This window comes from Spizellomyces punctatus (genome assembly GCF_000182565.1).
Source record: "Spizellomyces punctatus DAOM BR117 chromosome Unknown supercont1.1, whole genome shotgun sequence".
In the NCBI taxonomy this organism is placed as follows: domain Eukaryota; kingdom Fungi; phylum Chytridiomycota; class Chytridiomycetes; order Spizellomycetales; family Spizellomycetaceae; genus Spizellomyces; species Spizellomyces punctatus.
Window position 1 is genome coordinate 477,131 of NW_015971537.1, and position 16,465 is coordinate 493,595.

The 16,465-nt window shown below is 46.6% G+C and overlaps 8 protein-coding genes and 1 non-coding gene across 10 annotated transcripts; 4 read left to right on the plus strand and 5 right to left on the minus strand.

The window, feature by feature from the left end:
- Positions 1–44: 44 nt before the first annotated feature.
- SPPG_00191 (uncharacterized protein) lies at positions 45–2,649 on the minus strand. Its single transcript, XM_016748523.1, has 3 exons — positions 1,718–2,649; positions 806–1,645; positions 45–737 (listed from the first exon to the last, which is right to left on the minus strand). Exons 1-3 carry the CDS (start codon positions 1,833–1,835, stop codon positions 589–591), a joined length of 1,107 nt encoding a protein of 368 aa, XP_016612502.1. The 5' UTR covers positions 1,836–2,649; the 3' UTR covers positions 45–588.
- A 305-nt stretch (positions 2,650–2,954) lies between these two features.
- SPPG_00192 (uncharacterized protein) lies at positions 2,955–5,178 on the minus strand. The gene is made up of 2 exons (XM_016748524.1): positions 4,737–5,178; positions 2,955–4,652 (listed from the first exon to the last, which is right to left on the minus strand). The coding sequence occupies exon 2, from the start codon at positions 4,517–4,519 to the stop codon at positions 3,080–3,082; it is 1,440 nt and encodes a 479-aa protein (XP_016612503.1). The 5' UTR covers positions 4,520–4,652; positions 4,737–5,178; the 3' UTR covers positions 2,955–3,079.
- SPPG_00193 lies at positions 3,859–6,946 on the plus strand. Of its 2 annotated transcripts, none has more exons than XM_016748526.1 (4): positions 3,859–5,454; positions 5,547–5,633; positions 5,759–6,676; positions 6,740–6,946. In XM_016748526.1, the coding sequence occupies exons 3-4, from the start codon at positions 5,828–5,830 to the stop codon at positions 6,785–6,787; spliced, it is 897 nt and encodes a 298-aa protein (XP_016612505.1). In that variant the 5' UTR covers positions 3,859–5,454; positions 5,547–5,633; positions 5,759–5,827; the 3' UTR covers positions 6,788–6,946. The 2 variants fall into 2 exon arrangements, with proteins under 2 accessions (XP_016612505.1, XP_016612504.1); XM_016748525.1 differs by having other exon boundaries at positions 5,575–5,633.
- On the minus strand, positions 6,728–8,123 carry SPPG_00194 (uncharacterized protein). Its single transcript, XM_016748527.1, has 8 exons — positions 8,016–8,123; positions 7,848–7,943; positions 7,710–7,786; positions 7,589–7,627; positions 7,511–7,525; positions 7,289–7,443; positions 7,181–7,220; positions 6,728–7,112 (listed from the first exon to the last, which is right to left on the minus strand). Exons 1-8 carry the CDS (start codon positions 8,042–8,044, stop codon positions 6,922–6,924), a joined length of 642 nt encoding a protein of 213 aa, XP_016612506.1. The 5' UTR covers positions 8,045–8,123; the 3' UTR covers positions 6,728–6,921.
- An 819-nt stretch (positions 8,124–8,942) lies between these two features.
- Positions 8,943–9,014, plus strand: SPPG_10007. Its single transcript has one exon. It is a non-coding gene; the product is annotated as a tRNA-Ala (tRNA).
- Positions 9,015–9,189: 175 nt separating this feature from the next.
- SPPG_00195 (uncharacterized protein) lies at positions 9,190–11,849 on the minus strand. Its single transcript, XM_016748528.1, has 11 exons — positions 11,334–11,849; positions 11,143–11,262; positions 10,894–11,067; positions 10,663–10,829; positions 10,534–10,607; positions 10,230–10,471; positions 10,023–10,162; positions 9,735–9,942; positions 9,578–9,665; positions 9,386–9,513; positions 9,190–9,321 (listed from the first exon to the last, which is right to left on the minus strand). The coding sequence occupies exons 1-11, from the start codon at positions 11,433–11,435 to the stop codon at positions 9,241–9,243; spliced, it is 1,524 nt and encodes a 507-aa protein (XP_016612507.1). The 5' UTR covers positions 11,436–11,849; the 3' UTR covers positions 9,190–9,240.
- A 131-nt stretch (positions 11,850–11,980) lies between these two features.
- SPPG_00196 (uncharacterized protein) lies at positions 11,981–14,342 on the plus strand. Its single transcript, XM_016748529.1, has 6 exons — positions 11,981–12,183; positions 12,244–13,383; positions 13,458–13,590; positions 13,683–13,843; positions 13,903–14,009; positions 14,077–14,342. The coding sequence occupies exons 1-6, from the start codon at positions 12,091–12,093 to the stop codon at positions 14,267–14,269; spliced, it is 1,827 nt and encodes a 608-aa protein (XP_016612508.1). The 5' UTR covers positions 11,981–12,090; the 3' UTR covers positions 14,270–14,342.
- On the minus strand, positions 14,263–15,296 carry SPPG_00197 (uncharacterized protein). The gene is made up of 2 exons (XM_016748530.1): positions 14,684–15,296; positions 14,263–14,623 (listed from the first exon to the last, which is right to left on the minus strand). The coding sequence occupies exons 1-2, from the start codon at positions 15,061–15,063 to the stop codon at positions 14,353–14,355; spliced, it is 651 nt and encodes a 216-aa protein (XP_016612509.1). The 5' UTR covers positions 15,064–15,296; the 3' UTR covers positions 14,263–14,352.
- Positions 15,198–16,450, plus strand: SPPG_00198 (uncharacterized protein). Its single transcript, XM_016748531.1, has 3 exons — positions 15,198–15,417; positions 15,500–15,868; positions 15,939–16,450. Exons 1-3 carry the CDS (start codon positions 15,232–15,234, stop codon positions 16,308–16,310), a joined length of 927 nt encoding a protein of 308 aa, XP_016612510.1. The 5' UTR covers positions 15,198–15,231; the 3' UTR covers positions 16,311–16,450.
- The last annotated feature ends 15 nt before the right edge of the window (positions 16,451–16,465 follow it).

Here is a 16,465-nt window from a genome sequence, read left to right on the forward strand (position 1 = left end):
GCAGAGACCTGGGTGCAATGGATGCTTCAAGCTGCAATTCTCAAGAAAAAAAAAAAAACAATATAATGTATTGACCAGCAGTACACCCCATCTATATTCTGTCCTTTTTCCCTACCCGCTAGAACGACCCATCATAGAATTAAAAGAGTTTCCATATAAGCTAAAAGGGGAAATCGAAAAATGAGGTCCTAGCACAAAAAACAAAGAACTGTAACCTGCACAATCCAAACCCTACCAAATACCTCCCCAAACTCTACGCCAAAAATAAAACTCGTATATATATACATGATAAACCAAAAATTCCCCATCCATCATATTCCACTGGGACCTTTTTTCCTTTTTTTTCCCAACGCCATTTCCCTTTTGTTCTGGGGGTATACAGTTGTGAAATAGGGGGAAAAAACGCTTTGAAAAAAAAAAAGAAAAAGAATAACTAGGACGAATCTATACACTTGAAAACGCTTTTGAGGTTTTGGTTTGGTTTTTTTCTTATCGGATTGGTTTTTCGTTTTTGTAAACATGTTGCGGGACAACTTTTGTCGGTTGCGGTTCTTTCGAATCCATTCGCGAAATGTCGATGAGATATAATCAATACGCATTTTCTTCTTCGATCCACCATCGCTTTGCTGCAAGTCGCAGGATCTGCTTGTTTGGGATCGGTGCTGGGCTGGGCCGTGCAAGGACGGTATCCATTTCGTTACGTATGGCATTCCGCTGTTCAAACAGGGTTTCCTTGGCTGATAAAGTTCAAAGAGATTAGAAAATGACTACGCCCAGAAAGGAAATGAAAGATGGTAATACATACCAGCCCATCTCTCCCAAAAGTCCCGTAATCTGCGTTCTTTGAGGTCCCCAGAATGAGCTCCCACAAGGGTTCTTCTATGGTCATCAGCGGTTCGACTGGTAGCACTGTAGCCAGTAATCGGAGAGAATCTCGCGCTTTTAGGAGAGGTCGGTGTGCGGGCACGAAGCTTTTTTAAAGAATCACGACGCTGCGTCAGCGCTTCCGAAATCTCTTGTTCTGTTCGAGGGGACACCACCGGTTGCTTGGACAGGCTGCTCAGCTCTGTTGGTGATGTACGGAGTTTGCTAAGGAGCTGCGCACGTTGCTTTCTACGTTGGACTTCCTCAACGTCTTGACGAGCTTCCTCGTGCATCCAAGGGTGTGTCCGCAAGTTTGATAGGAATTGTCTGCGGCGCTGCTTTTGCAGCTTGTCTTCCTTTAACAGTTCCATTTGCCTGTCGTGCCAGGCCCACCATCTTCGTAGACGTGCCTGGTCCCACACGCGTAGAATCGCTTCTTGACGGAGATCTCGGGGCTTTTTGGGCGTAACTTGGTAAACTTCAGGTATATAGGTATGTTTTGGAATGGGAATAGGTGACGATGTGGATGTTGTGCCAGGAAGACGCTGTTCTCTTCTTTGCTGCCGGGCGACTCGAGCAGAGCGCAACTTGTAAACGACCAAGTTAATGGGCGACGCTTCGGGTGGGAGAGAGGTTTGGGAGGAAGGGATTTCATTCTGATGTGGAGGTTCACCCAAGCAAGACAAGGAGAGAGTGGCGGATTGGAAATCGCCGGCTGCGGCATTGTTGTCGATGCTCGCCAAGAATTCTCGCAGCAAGCTTAGAGCGTTTTCTACAAATTCTGCAAATGGACAGTCGTTGTCAATGAATATTGCGCTGGTAAATAACATTTTGCATGAGAGAGGGAGCATACCATTTCTGACCGACACTGGTACCGGCACCGACACCTTTTGTGAAAGAGAAGGCTCTCGCAAGGACGATGTTTGAAGCTTCATGGAAGCCAGTTGAGGTGACTGCAACAGCGCAGACATGGCTTAAAAACGTCTTTTGTGTGTGTGTGTGCAGAATAGCGTCCGCACAATAAAACAATGCGTGTGTTGTTGTTCGTGAGAAAACGGTATCTGTTAAGTCTATGCAAGAGAAATTCCCCGTGTGCCAAGTATAAACAACCAAGCCAAAAGGGAAAAAAATGAAGGAGTGATGACGGGCTCTCGCTGGGGGGAGGATCCTATGTTCTTTTAAGGGGGGAAGCGTCGCGGAAATAAATATCGATTGTTCTCGTTTTTTGGGTGTTTTTTGTTGATCCAAACGATATTCTTGTTCTTGACCGTTCAGAGCGACCTCAACATGACGTGTGTGTAGTTGGTGGATAGCGCCAGGGTATTAATAATGATGACGATGCTCGTTGCAGTGCAGCAAGCGAGACCAAAAAGGCTAGGGTTGAAATGACGATGAAATCGAAAGGGTATGGTTATAAAAAGCCGTTGAACGAGAAGCAAGCAGGAAAGTAGGAAAGCAAAGGTGGCGATGAAAAAAGGGTAGATTTGTTAAACACAAAAATAGAGAGAAATCCCGGGTCTTGTCTAGTGGAAATACTATAAACCTTTTTTCTTCTTTTTTTACTTTTGGCCGTTTTTTCTCTCTCTCTCTTCTCTCCCTTCCCCTCACGCGCGCGCTCTCTAAAAGAAAGATGGGGGCCGAGTAATTCACAACAAAAAGAAGAAGAAGAGAGCGGCAACTTTCTTACAGAGTGTCCAATTGCTAAAACAACAATGAATAATTACTAAGTGTTACAACTCTCTCTACTACTAGTCATTTTCTGTTGCTGTGACCCACACACACATCCTTACTACCAATAATAACCAATTGAACAAGTGTTTCCAACTCGCTTTTGTTACTCTCCTTCTTCTTTTACACAACAGCTGACGGCCCACTATAGGAACAAACTTTCCCAATAGAAAATTACAATTGGAGAAATTTGTATGCATTTTTTGAAACTTTTTTTGGTGAGACGACTTTCCCAGTTGTAGCCCCCATTTCGAGTTCTCCCATTTTGTCCCATCCATTTGGATTCCCGGCAATTGGAGTCAGACCGGAGGCTTAGTCGCGAGGATAGGCACGTGTGCATCACGCCACACCGCTTATGCAATCAGAACATTCCCAACATTTATTGCAATAGAACAAAAAATCATTTGAAAAACAACCCAACACACACACACAAAAGTAAACTGTACAAAAGGATTTACATGAAACAACCCATAGCCATTTTATTCTTTCATGCCTGAATTTGACTAGTGCTGGACTCGACCGCTTCCGCCGCTCCCGCCACGAGTGCCTCCCCAATCGTCAGTTTCACCCGCTTTGCCTTGACTGCTGGTTTCCCGCTCGCGTCTCCCCCGCGTTTCCTCTTGGTCATCTTGGATGCATCTGCTATGGGATCCGGAAGGGGAGTGCGGGGTGTGTAGGCTGCGGAATGGTGGGGTGGAATGTATGGGCTGTAGTTGACACTAGGATATAGGGCGGGATGGAAGGGAAGGGCCGAGGTGCCAAATGGTGAAAATGACGTTGTAAAGGGTCCACCGCTGAATGGTGTTGTGGTGCCAAAGTGGTTCGATGTTGGCGGATGAACATACGGGTGCTGGCGCTTGTTACGGACGCGATGGGATGGAGGAGAGACGGTGGGGTAAGGCGGAAATGAGCTGGGCATGGGAGGTGGCGGCATTTGAGCCGATGGATGGCGCATTCGGTTGGTGTGAGACGACATTCTAGGTGTCGATACCGGTGCACTAGAGCTGGATCCGTTGGTTCTATGAACGTCGTCTCCATAGTTACCAACGTCGCGAGCAGCCTCATACCAATTGGTAATCATCTGCATGTCCATGACCGTTGGCACTGTGCTGGTGGCGTGACTTTCTTTTTGCGCCTTACGACTCGACGACGCTGCCGGAGCACTGGCATTGGACCCCGTAGATCCTTCGTCTGGGGATGGGCTAACGGGTTTGGCCGGACAGACAAACTTGATGTAGACGCCCGTGCCCTTGATTCCCTTGCCGCCAGTGTTGAAATGAGACGGTAAATGTTGGTATGTTGACGGCAGAGTATCAGCAAAAGGTGAGGCAAACGAGAAAGGAAAGTAGCCGCCGGCAAGTTGAGGACTTTGATACAGGCCATTGGCCGTTCCATCAGTGTCCAAAGGACTCGGCTCGGCTCGGGCTAAACCCATCTTTTGTATTTCCCGAGTATCCACGGGAATGTTGAACGGATCTGGTGGTATAATGGATGACAGTGCGGACACGGCTGAAGTTGCTGAAGCAGGATAGTGACGAGAAAATTCATACGTAGGGTCGTATCGTGACCGGCTGCCAGTGCCTGCACGAGCGCCAACCATCCCTCCAACCAATCCTTTACTCCCTGTAGTCTTTGACTCCAAAATGTTGATCAGGCCAATTTGGCAAATAGCCCCCCACGGCGCAATGTACCCGCAGTTGCCAATGTCTTCTCTGGTCCATTTTACATGATTCAGATAGTGATGAAGGGAAGCCACTGCCGGTAAAAAATCTCTCGATCCAGCAAGCTCAACAAGGCGCTCAAATGCTTCACAAACGATGGGATCCAGAGGAACCGACAAATCTAGTACCAGGCGAGCAAGATCTTCAATCTCTCGAATGTCATGAATGTGACGGGCAGATGAAAAGATTGGTGGCGGCTCAAGCATTGTTTGGGGGGCGACCTTGTTGTCCGAGAGGGAATGGAATAGAGGTTATGTCGCGGCTGTTCCGGGTATGTGTTTGCGGGTACCTTGAAAGTTTATACAGGTCTGGTTGGTTAGGACGTTGCTCAATGAGGATCTGAATACGACAGGAAACCAATGAATAAGTAAGTTCGACCATAGGCAGAATAATGAGGCGTAAGAGGGCGCCGGTCTGCGGTACCTTTTCAAAAGCTAACAAACAATACTTTCCAAATCGTTTCAATGCTGAGGATGGTGGTGCTCTCTGGTCCGAGGAATAGGGGTGTTATATGAAGGGAGCGGTTGCTGTCGAATGTTCTGATTATACTTGGCTCGTCGAGAAATGTTGAGAAAACACCGTTAAAGGCACAGGTACAAGTTGATAGTTAGGAGAGTTGGGAGCAGTCTCGGAACAATACCCCCAGCGCATGCCACCCTCGAGTTAAAGAGTGACCCCAAGGAATGAAAAAAGGTGAACAAAACGAGCGCGTAATTATGGGATTCCCAAAATTTCGGCCCATCACTTCCCGTGACATTTGGAATAGGGGAGATTGTTTGTATTATCGATATGCTTGTTCAGCTTCCCATGGAATTTTTGCGGGTCTATCGGTATGTACCTTTGAATTGAACAAGGCCCGCTTCGCGCCGTCATTCAATTTCTGGATTGGGGGTCTGAAGACCTAGACGAGTAGTGAACAGACGCGCGGTTGCTGACATAATCATATTATTGAGTTCGATTCCAATGCATTGCATCATGTGATCTTGTTGCTATGACATGTACCCTGAGCTCGTTTGCCAACCCTGATGCGAAATCCCGTTGGGTATCTAAAGCGGCTCCAACAAGTATTTTGCCGTCATCTTTACTCCAATTTTCCTTACTTCTGAACGAATCCACGTAATTTCTTTACCTGGTTGAATTCGTAAGTCCAGATTTATCTAGAGCGAGGGTCAAAAGACGGTCCATCTTGGATTTAATCGCACGCCGCATCTCACCATTTCACTCCGCCTTCAGTTAAACCTTATCGTCCCTCCTTGTCTAGATTGAGCGAGCATTATTGCAGACGCTGTCTCTTGACTGCTGTCTTTAGGATTATAAGAGGTACGAGTTTGTGTATGACCCGGGTCGTTGTCCATGTGTGCGAAAACACCTGTTCACCGTTCCCACAAATCTGTGTTTATCAGGCCGTGAAGCTAACATCTGTAACACTGTATCCCTTCTCACAGCATACCACTGACCGCCGCATCGTACTCGTATTTCATACACACATACCCATACTACACAATCGTCATACCATGTCCTCAGAAAATCTGAATGGCCGACTGGGACATCTCACTCCCCAGCAAGAGGAGACGCTAGCGCAATTCAAGAAGGAATTGGAGGCGGAAGGATATTATGATCCAGAAAAGAATGACGATCATAGCCTGCTTCGTTTCCTTCGCGCTCGGAAGTTTCTGATTCCTGCGGCAAAAAAAATGTGGATTGATTACCAGAATTGGCGCAAGGAATTTGGAACGGACGACATACTGCATAATTTCGACTTTCCCGAATATCCCGTGGTGAAGAAGTTTTATCCGCGATTCTACCATAAAACGGACAAGCTCGGTCGTCCAATTTATATTGAACAGCTTGGCGGTGTGGATGTCAAGCAGCTGTTTGCGGTTACAAACATTGACCGGATGTTGAAGAACCATGTGTACGAGTACGAGAAACTTGTTCATTACCGGTTGCCTGCTTGCTCAAAGAAGGCTGGTCGCTACCTCGAGCAAAGCTGTACAATTCTGGATCTGAAGGGAGTGTACATTACCCAATTCCCCAGCGTTGCAAACTTGGTCAAGCAAGTATCGACGATTGCTCAAAATTACTATCCGGAAATGTTGGGCAAAATGTACATCATCAATGCCCCCATGCTCTTCACTGGAGTATGGTCGGTCGTCAAAGGATTCCTTGATGAGGTAACGGTCAGCAAGATCAATATTCTGGGTTCAAGCTACAAGTCAAAATTGCTGGAGACGATCGATGAATCTTCTTTGCCAAAATTCTTTGGAGGAACTTGCGAATGTGCTGGTGGATGCCAACATGCAGACCAGGGCCCGTGGAATGATGGGACGGTGGAAGGATATCCACAAGAGGAGTTAGAGAAGGTAAGCTACTATCTAATGTATGCTCCCTGCAAACATTTTGAAACTAACGGGGGCCTACTATAGTTTAATCGGCTTTACGGACCCAATGTGGGGACAGTTGCCAAGAGCTAGAGGAGGATACAAGCCCCAAAATTTACAAATGGATATTGTATCAGTTTATCAATACTATACCAGTATTGGCACCCGTGTAGAAAGCCGCAAGCTCCATCAGAGCACTTCAGTAAACCAATTGTTGACAACAGTATCTAATCGTCATCAGAGTCATTGTCCTCTGCCATTAGACCAGCAGCATATCCCGTTCCCGTAAATTGCATCAACACTGAAGCTGTTTCATCCGACTTTGCAATGTCGACGGCTGATTTCCCATCATTGTTTCGAATTCGTGTGTCTATTCCCTCTTGGTCAAGAAGCTGTTGGACAACTTTTGTGTGGCCGCCTTCAAGTGTAAAGGTATAAGTGTCCCGCAAAGTGCCCATCATGCCAAAACCCTGCCGCAAATCTTACCCCACGCGGCTAGATGCAAAGGCGTATCGCCCAGCTTGTTCTATGTATACAAAATAGACCATTTAATCTTTCACACTCGAGCGGATGGGCTAGTCAGGAGAGCTCTACCTGAGGATTCAACGCGGGTCGCCTCTGTAATAATAACGCAACGATCTGCGCATGACCTCCACGACAGGCCCAATGAAGAGGTGTATTTCCAGCTTTATCCAAGCCATTTACGGATACTCCTGCCGAAAGGAGTTCTTGCGTAAATCCGACATTTCCTTTCAAATCGTCAATTTAGGGAATATGTTCTTGTTCAATGGCTCCTTTGCATGACTCTATGCTCACCTCGCTTGGCAGCTTCTACATACGCAGATAAAAGTTGCTTTAGCTCTGAGATCTTCAGAAAACAGCAAAGAGTCTAACCATGTAAAGGATTGTCTATCTCGGCCGTATTTTCTCCAACTGAGACGAAAAATCGTTTGTAAAAGCATTTTTCAAAACAAACCCACATGTCCCGATCCAAACTTTTGTACTGTTTTCGTACCATAGTTTCTAGGAACAAACCCTTCTCGCTCGTTACAACGACATTTCCACCAGTGTTCTTCGTCCTTGTTTAGTACACTTGAAGCAAGCAGAATGAAAAACAATCGTCTCTGTAGAGAATTCTCATCATGAAACGTACAACAAGACATCTCCTTCATTGAAACTCAATTCATCTGAACGTTGAGCAGTATAATCGTACAGCGCACGGACGACTTGAATTTCCTTTTTACCTGGCCTAAACCAAAAACATGCATGTAGTTGAATCAATTCTGTACAAAGTTCTTTTCTTGTAAATGTGTTTCGTTACCGTGTGGGACGAGGAGGTGGAGCGGCCATGCTGGTAACGACGTCTATAAATCAATTTGACAAAACAATCTTTAGGTGGCAGAGGGAAACGGCAAACGCGAATGCAGCCATGTCCACGATGAGTCAGCACGGGGCGATCAAAGAGCTCTGGTATTTCTGCGCAGCGGTGAATGACATTAGTATTTGGGAGCAAAACACTCTACTGGTCAGCAACAATATCTGGAAAGCCCACATTGTTAAATATTAAATACAGTAGGGATGCCACTAATTTCAAAAAGAAAATCGCTGTACTCTGCTCACACTCTACATCCCTCCAACAACACTTTCACACCCGAATCTCCACCGCAGGCGACTCAAGCTTCCTCCGAGAATTAAACCTCGAATCCAAAAAAACCTTTGACAAAACCAACGTAACCCCCAAAACAGACTACCCAAAAAAACCAACCGTTAGTAAACCATCCCACTATTTCCTAGATCCACCAAAAACACAACCTCACACAGTATCGTCACAAATCCAGCAGTCGCATCAACCAACTTCATGTATATCGCAGTAATGATTAACCCAGTGGTAAACATGACTGACCACGCAAGAGAAATGTCCTATAAAACACAATGGAAACCAAACACTAGGATTCAGGGGCTCTAAAAGTGATGGTAATGCATGTTGCCTTGCCTTGGCAGACCGGTTTTTCCACATTGTGTAGAGTTGTGGTAAAAGGCATATAGCTAGTATGCTACCACCGAGGTATCCCAGCACTGTAGTGGCGACGGACGTAGTCCCGTCCATTTTCTATGAGTGGTCCAGCGGAGAATGAAAACTTATTATGCTTGTTGTGGTCGCTGCTCTAAGAAGTGGTAAAGTGGTTACCATGTTTACGGAGTTATGATATAAGTATGTAGGTTGCATATTGTCTGTCATTTTCTAAATGGGGGTTTAGATCAGTGGTAGATCGTCCGCTTTGCATGCGGAAGGCCGCGGGATCGAGCCCCGCAACCTCCACTAAGCTTTCGTTTGGATAAACTTTTTGCTTTCCGCTCCTACCAAATTATTCTCGTTGGTTGTGAGACAGATGCATGATAATATGGTTGCTTCCATTTGTATTGCCGGGACACAGATTTTTCTCTCCTTTCCAATAGTTTTCCCCGTTCTTATGCAAATAAGCCAATCAACAATACGGGCCCGATTCATAACACATCTTATTTCGTTGTGTATATCGTTGTGAATATCAAATACAATCTTCCCTGCCCTGTTCAGATTTGCTAATGTTAGGCAATGATGCCAAAATCCGAAAAAACTCGTGGCATCGCTAGACATCACGCAGTGAGTGTGAGACTTGCTTAGTTACAGGCATCAACATGCGCCCAACATACTTGTTGGATTTCCAGGCTTGGCGACTCCTTCAGCGCCTCCACGGTAGAGATTACAACGGGTGGACAGGTTCCAACCCTTTGTACGAGTTTGTTGATACATTGGAGGACATAGCTTGTAGTGGACAGATCTGTGCCGCGAAGATGTCAAGTATACACATCGCCGTGGAGATTCTCTAGTTCTCACTCGCTCACCTTCAACTTTTGGTGCATTGAGTAGCCGGCCCATTCTATCTAGAACATCATGCGCTTCTGATGGGACAGTAATAAACTCTGACAGTACCTGGTCAACCACCAGTTACTTTTATCCCCAGGTAGAAGCAGATACCACAAGGGTTTATAATGATCTTACCCATACGGCAAATTGCAGTAGCGTCACGTCCATCGCATCCTTGACCAATATCTCCAAGCATTCCTTGACACTTAATTGCACAGCACCCGCATCTTCTTGTAACAGAACCGCATTCAAGCGACTGATGACAGAGGGTCGCGCATCCTGGTGCACCGAATGCAATGCTTGAAATAGAATTCTGCAAGTTTCTTCCGATGTCACCGATAATGTAGATAGATCAGAACAGCAAAAAAGTTAAGGTAATGCACGCTCAAATATGGGTATTGACGTGCAAGGAAAAAAGGATATCGATTGAGAAGGTTAACAAGGGTCTCGCACATCCGAAGCTGAGTACACGCATCCCCTGATTTGCGTAGGTGGTCTAACACATGATCGACTATCGAGTGGTAGTCCTCCTTGGTAGCCACCAAGCAAAGGATTTTCAATCCCTAAGCCAATCGGAGCACCAAAGTTGGACAATTATATATATCTGTATGCGACAGAAACGGTACATACCATTTGCTCCAGTGAATCATCGCCAGACCGTAAGGATTCTTCTACCTCAGCTCTAAACCGTGAGAGTATGTCCCCAACGTTCGCACCTACAAGCAGGTATAGCCCCGCAAGTCCGAGATACCGAAGATTACTATTCGCCGATTGAAGCAGCCGGGACAGGATTTCCGGCGCGCATCCGAGATGATCGGTAGAAGCCACTGGAGCGACAATGCTCAAAGCCTTAATCCCTCCATAGATAATCGCTGCATTTGCAAACTGGTCATGAATAGCACTGACAAACTTTTAGAACTGGCGCCCAAATTACCGTACGATGCATCTCCTCCATCTTGGGCATTTTCCAAGGTGTCAAGAATGACAGGATGAGCTGTCTGAGCTGCCCTGCGCTGTAATAAGCCATCCGTTGCGCATTCACAGCTCGGACACATGCTCTTACTTCATATCGCAGGCACCTAACGTTCCGATTATCTCAAGACAATCGAGCTGTATCCACGGAGCGGTAACTCCATGGAAGTCATATTGCGTTGCCAGCCGGCCGTTAATCGCTTGTCGATGGATGTGAATGAACGCCGACAGAAGTGGGAGGTATGCCTTTGTGTCTGTCTACATAAATGGCATCTATGAGAACACAGTCTTAAGCCACTTGGAGGGATTTCCCGGAACTGACGTTACGGGATTGACACAGCAGGGTCCGGTACGTGGTCAATGCCACACTCATTACACCAGGATCCTGATCTGCTAGGACTCGTTTCAATTTGCTAACTGCAACTGCCATCGCGGTTGGATTTATGGTTGAGAATTTGCGTATCACGGCAGCGGCACGCTTTCGCACAAGTGCATTCTGTATATAGATGGGGGTCTCAAAATAACCGTGCGTTTCGCAAAAAGAAAAGTTAGAATAGGAATCTGTACATGCCTCATGACGAAGACAGCGCAGGACGGGGGACAACAAAGGGGAAATCATATCGGCGTTGGCTATCCCACATAGAGCTGCTAAGGCAAGAGCTTGTTCATTGATGTTGTCACTATTGAGATCCTGTGAAATGTTGAAGCATTCTCACTTTTACTCAACAGCGAGTGTATTCATGTGAAGGGGTACAAACATACCCGTTGCAAAGTGTTTACCATCAACAGGCTGAGTTCATGTCGTTCGTGCAAGAACATGGACACGCAGAGATACCCTTCGTCACCACCACAGAAAAATGGCATTACGGTGCTGTGAATAGCACCCTATATAACAGACAAATGGCCTCACCAACGTGCTTTTCGTAAAGCGATTTTGCGTCGTGCGTCAGCATAATTGCTTTGACATGGGCAAAATCCGCGGTACTGTAACCCATAGTTTCGCAGAATAGACATCGCAAGAGATACTCTGCTGTACAGCGTACGGCTGTTTCATCTTGGGATGAGAGATTGATTCGCAAGGTCTCCACCTCGGCTTTTAGAATTTGGCGCTCCTGTTGTTTAGTTTTTGCAAACGCTACGGAATTTAGCAGCCGTCGAAACTCTGGGGTTAACTGACTATTTTGCCATGTATCTCGCTCTCTGTTTGAAGAGAGGGTACAGCTTGAGCACACAAGAGAATATATCAGACTGGAACAACGTTTGCTTGTTACCGCTGTGGTGATGGCTCCATGACGGGCGAAAGCCATCACCCAACGACATGCAACAAGAGTGACGCGCGCTGATGAGTTCACGTGAAACGTCCAGATGGTCGGACTTCTTCCTTCACTGTCTACTGTCTCACGTATGTCAGATTAACATACGAAATCGTGTGTGGAGTGATCTCTGTAGGAGTTTAACGGGGACGAAGTGGACGTCTGCTGGGTTGCAATATATTCCACGCGAGAGCGTACTTTCTTCAATGGAGGATTCACGCCATAATGTACACACCACACTTGCCGAGGCTCTCTCCCAAGAACTCGGTGAGAACATGCAAGACGGCCGGCAATCAGACGTGAGCTCGCGTAGTTTATGCAAATCATATGCTATGTGTGTGGGCTCACCTTTTGTTTAGATAATTACTTTAGTTTCCCGTCTACCTGAATCGGCAGATACTAACAAAAGTTCCTACCGTCCCTCTTCCCCGTCTCCGAGAGCTGTACGATCAGCTTCTTCCCCTTTTACGCCTTTAACAAACATCTTGTCAAACACATTCTCCAACCGACACGACTCTTCCCCATTTTCTACTGTCGGAAAGTCCTTAAAGTCACGGGTGGAGAGACAATCGCCATTCCAGAAGGAAAATGACTTATATGTAAAGACTGCTCTTGAGGCCGCCGATAGGAATGTCGTTATCGTGGCATCGTCGCCTGGTACCGCAACCAGGATTCAGTCGTCTTCCCGAGGAGAGGAGTCTCCTTTACCACAGCACTCGGACAATTCCGGGCGCAACGTTTCCAATGAAAATGCTGATAACTCTTATCCGACATCTCCGCTAATACACACAGACGTACCGGATGGTAGCAATTTGATGGACGATGATGGGAGACGTACTTCTCTCGATGTTTTCTCCAAATCAAATCCCAGCACTATTTCAAGAGAAGGGAAGGAGTTATCTGGCCAAGGGTCGGACGGACTTATGGGGGACATAACAATAGATTCGAATGGCGACAGTGCCCATAAGCGAGGCGATCCCGAGCAATCGCAATCGTCAACACTCCTAAACATCACCGCCCTCCCTCCTTCACAGGAATCTGTTGCTATGCCGGATCTGCACCCCGGTGCTTTAGTAGATACGGCGGCTGCAATCCCGCAACCAGGAGAAGGACATAACGGTCGTGCCGAACACCGATTTAATCTGCAAGCGGAGTTCTCCAACCTTCAGTACCCACGCAGTATCCACTCCAATTTTGAATTCCATCCGAAAATGACTCCAGTCAAGACATCCCTCAACCCAATTGCCATTGCCGAGTTTGATCCTTTGAAGCCGCCTGGTCCGAACGACTGGTTTATGAGGTTCGAGAGCCCACAAGCTGCCATACAGGCGGCATCACCAGGCCCTCGCACGCCGGTTGGGCAGAGTCGACATCAACCGCAACTCATCAGTCCTCCACCATCGCTGTTGGATTCCATAATCGAGTGCCCCACTCCCTCTAGTATGCCAAAGTATACTGAGAAAGATATGGAGGATGCGAGACGGACATTGCTGGCAAAGGTAAGTTTAATGGTAGACAAAAGAGCAAGCATTTTGACATCATGGAATGCCGACTTTTGTCTCGCTGTCTTCAGTTCCAGCAAGAATATGAAATAGTGAAGTCGGAGATTTGCGATCTGGAACAAAGGCACGCAGCTGGTCAGGAAGAAAATGAAAGTATGAAGATGGCATTGAACGAATGGGATTCTATCATGCAGAGAATGCTAAGTATGTTCGGTTCGCTGCGTTGATGTATCGTCGTAATTTTACTACAAATCGCTTTGGCTAACTTGCGTTTCAACGTTCCGTGGTTTCATTAGCGGACAAGCAAAAGAAAGAAGGACAGCTGAATTTGGAAGTTGAGAAACTGGAAACCCAGGTCGAAGCGATGCGAAACGACAAGAAACGCTTGCAAGAAGACAATGATTATTTAGAGCACAAATGGAAGCAGACCCGCATGAATTATGATGATTTAAAAGAGGTAAGGACACCAGTTTTCATCTCAACGTCAGTTATGGAGCCTGAATTGCTATTCCTCAGTCCGGAGCAAAGTTGACGGACCAGATTGAGTCACTCAAAAGGGATTTAAGCGCGGCGGACACTCGATTTGAGGCTCTAAAAGGACATGCCGAACAAAAATTGGAAGAGTAAGTTTACTTTCCGCGATCTATATGGCCATTCGCTCATTTTCAAGTGTTAACCGCGCCACCTCAGAGCAAGCAATGAGCTATCACGCGTGCAGTTGGCGTACGAGAAGGAGGTGTCTGCCCTCAAGGCGAAATTATCCAGAGCAGAGATTCAAATAAGCACGTTGGAGCGAACAGTGGAAAGCAAGACGCAGGAAAACCAGGAGCTCACGAAAATATGCGACTCTCTGGTCGCACAGCTGGAAGAGAGGGGTAGTTGAGCGTCATTTCTATTAAGCATATTTATATTATATTAACAATTGTCCTAAATGTCCCAATTGTCTTTTGTCATCGTGCACGGCTCTCATGACTTTCTTTTCCACAATGAAAGCTTTTCGCCATATTCCTGACGTGTTCTGCTTTCAAATGTGTCTAGGACTTCCTCTATGAACACCTCTTCAAAGTGTGGGGACAGCAAGGAGCGATAAATATCGACCGACAAAGCAAATGGTGGTCCGCCCTCATGATTGCTCAATGGATACATGTATGCAACAAGATGGCCACCGGGACGAATGAGTTCCGCTACTTTGGTTGCCCACTGGGCACGAAGTGTTGGCTGCAGAGCGCAAAGAAACCTTTGGGGCGGTTACTGACATTGTTTGTACATCCTGGTCAACGACAGATTGAAAACATACGTGTGATCATATACAACATCAAAGGAACATTCCGGGGTATACTGAAAAAAGTCCGCAGTGACGAAACGGGCTTTATGTGCTGGAATGGCCTTTTCTTCCCGCAGCTTCTCTGCAACCTCTTTTGCCTTGGGACTAATGTCTATACCTACAACATAGTCTCTGCCGCTCGTATTGGATAACAAGAAGACATCCCAACCACTTCCACAGCCAGGTACCAACGCCTTTCCTTCGTTAAGCTGTGGGAATTCGTTTGATTCTATTAATCCTTGAAAGGCCGGTGCTGGTGCACCGTGATCCCACAATGTGACAGACTCGGACCAGGCTTTTTGCCACCCATCGGGTTGCGACAGCAGTTCTAGCATTCGACTTCGGTCGGACATATTCGTCGACAACCCGTTTGCTGATGATTGATCTACCGTCGAGTTGAATGACGTCCGCGTTGGGACTTAAACTCCGCTAGTGAGGGCTTAGTGTATCCAGTGTGGCGGAGGACAAGAAGCCTTTCCGTGAGCAAGCGCGTCAAACTGTCAACCCAAAACGCGGACGCGATGACCACTGAATTGAGTACGTCAAGAGGTACTGTTGACTCTCGTGAGGAACGGCTTAATCCATCAGTCCATCCACTTTCGTTCACCTTGAACCCAGGCGCCGTGGAGTTTGTACCGACACAACAACAAGGGCCAGCTGAAATTCCTTGGTGGGAAAATGCTGTCGAGAAGCTTAAGAAAGAGCTGGTGGGCTGTGCTCCTTTGTGTAGTGCCAAACACATATGGCAAGAGATATTTACTCTTATGTTTCTTATGCTATTCTGACTAGGCACACGGTTGGGAGCAAGAGAAACAGCGACTTATCGAAAGTTTCAAGAACGAAAATGAGACTCGCCAACAGGCTTGGAATCGCGAGAAGGAGCAGCTGGAGAAAATCAACGCTGATACTGTAGCCATGATGAAGACGGAAAAAGAAAAGTCTAAGCTCGTTTGGGAGGAGCTGGAGAAAATCAACAATCATACTGTAGCCACTTTGAAGAGGGAAAAAGAACAGCTTGAGCTCGCTTGGGAGGAAGAAAAGAAAAAGACTCGCAAATCTCATTTAGAAGAGCTGTCAAAAGTCAAAGGAAAGTTAGCAGAGGTGGAACAGCAATACCAGCAAGAAGTGGCATCGAAGGAGACTCTCCAGCAAGAGATGGTAAGATTTGCCTTCAATAGCTTTAGAAGACGTGTGTGATCTACTAATCCTGATGGGTCATTTCTATTAGAATGCTTTGAAACAGAACCTAAACAACTATCGCATGAATGAGGAGAACCTGAAGAAGATGCTTGAAGAACAGAGGTCCGGACTTGCCGCCGCAAAGCATGATATTGAAGAGATTGCACGAACCTCAGAACGGCAAGTTCAGGAAGAGAGAGAGCGCTCGCTTTCGCAGTATGGATTGCTGATTGAAAGGTGCCTGGATATGACCTTCGGGTGCGCTGCGTTGATGAAACAGCGGAAGGCGCTTCCAGATGAAGTTAAGAGCCTCATGCAGGGTTTGGTGGGAGAGACAATGTCGGCCGCGTTTCGATACAAGAACACTGTCGCGTCATTAAAGGAAGGAAGTGTCCCCGTCGAGGGCCTGTGCGTCTGGTAAAAGTTAGATATGTGTTTGGGAGTCGTAATGCCTTTGCTTGTGTGAGCCTACGAGTCGTCCACCTGTACTGATTTGCGTCACTTATTAAGCTCGAGAGTGTAAGATATAAATTGCATTATGTGTGAAATTTAATGGCCCTGCCATATTTCGAGTTT

Coding starts and splice junctions, on each gene's coding strand:
- SPPG_00196 (XM_016748529.1), top strand. CDS start 12,091: ATGGAGGATTCACGCCATAATGTACACACCACACTTGCCGAGGCTCTC. Junction 13,384..13,457: donor GACGGACATTGCTGGCAAAG/GTAAGTTTAATG, acceptor CGCTGTCTTCAG/TTCCAGCAAGAATATGAAAT. Junction 14,010..14,076: donor GCCGAACAAAAATTGGAAGA/GTAAGTTTACTT, acceptor GCGCCACCTCAG/AGCAAGCAATGAGCTATCAC.
- SPPG_00191 (XM_016748523.1), bottom strand. CDS start 1,835: ATGTCTGCGCTGTTGCAGTCACCTCAACTGGCTTCCATGAAGCTTCAA. Junction 1,646..1,717: donor ACCAGTGTCGGTCAGAAATG/GTATGCTCCCTC, acceptor GTCCATTTGCAG/AATTTGTAGAAAACGCTCTA. Junction 738..805: donor CTTTTGGGAGAGATGGGCTG/GTATGTATTACC, acceptor GAACTTTATCAG/CCAAGGAAACCCTGTTTGAA.
- SPPG_00195 (XM_016748528.1), bottom strand. CDS start 11,435: ATGCCATTTTTCTGTGGTGGTGACGAAGGGTATCTCTGCGTGTCCATG. Junction 9,514..9,577: donor CAATGCACCAAAAGTTGAAG/GTGAGCGAGTGA, acceptor TTCGCGGCACAG/ATCTGTCCACTACAAGCTAT. Junction 9,322..9,385: donor CAAGCCTGGAAATCCAACAA/GTATGTTGGGCG, acceptor CGTGATGTCTAG/CGATGCCACGAGTTTTTTCG.
- SPPG_00192 (XM_016748524.1), bottom strand. CDS start 4,519: ATGCTTGAGCCGCCACCAATCTTTTCATCTGCCCGTCACATTCATGAC.
- SPPG_00198 (XM_016748531.1), top strand. CDS start 15,232: ATGACCACTGAATTGAGTACGTCAAGAGGTACTGTTGACTCTCGTGAG. Junction 15,418..15,499: donor AGAAGCTTAAGAAAGAGCTG/GTGGGCTGTGCT, acceptor TATTCTGACTAG/GCACACGGTTGGGAGCAAGA. Junction 15,869..15,938: donor AGACTCTCCAGCAAGAGATG/GTAAGATTTGCC, acceptor CATTTCTATTAG/AATGCTTTGAAACAGAACCT.
- SPPG_00193 (XM_016748526.1), top strand. CDS start 5,828: ATGTCCTCAGAAAATCTGAATGGCCGACTGGGACATCTCACTCCCCAG. Junction 6,677..6,739: donor CACAAGAGGAGTTAGAGAAG/GTAAGCTACTAT, acceptor GGCCTACTATAG/TTTAATCGGCTTTACGGACC.
- SPPG_00194 (XM_016748527.1), bottom strand. CDS start 8,044: ATGGCCGCTCCACCTCCTCGTCCCACACG. Junction 7,221..7,288: donor GACCCGCGTTGAATCCTCAG/GTAGAGCTCTCC, acceptor TTGTATACATAG/AACAAGCTGGGCGATACGCC. Junction 7,113..7,180: donor TTTGCATCTAGCCGCGTGGG/GTAAGATTTGCG, acceptor TTACACTTGAAG/GCGGCCACACAAAAGTTGTC.
- SPPG_00197 (XM_016748530.1), bottom strand. CDS start 15,063: ATGTCCGACCGAAGTCGAATGCTAGAACTGCTGTCGCAACCCGATGGG. Junction 14,624..14,683: donor GATGTTGTATATGATCACAC/GTATGTTTTCAA, acceptor ACCGCCCCAAAG/GTTTCTTTGCGCTCTGCAGC.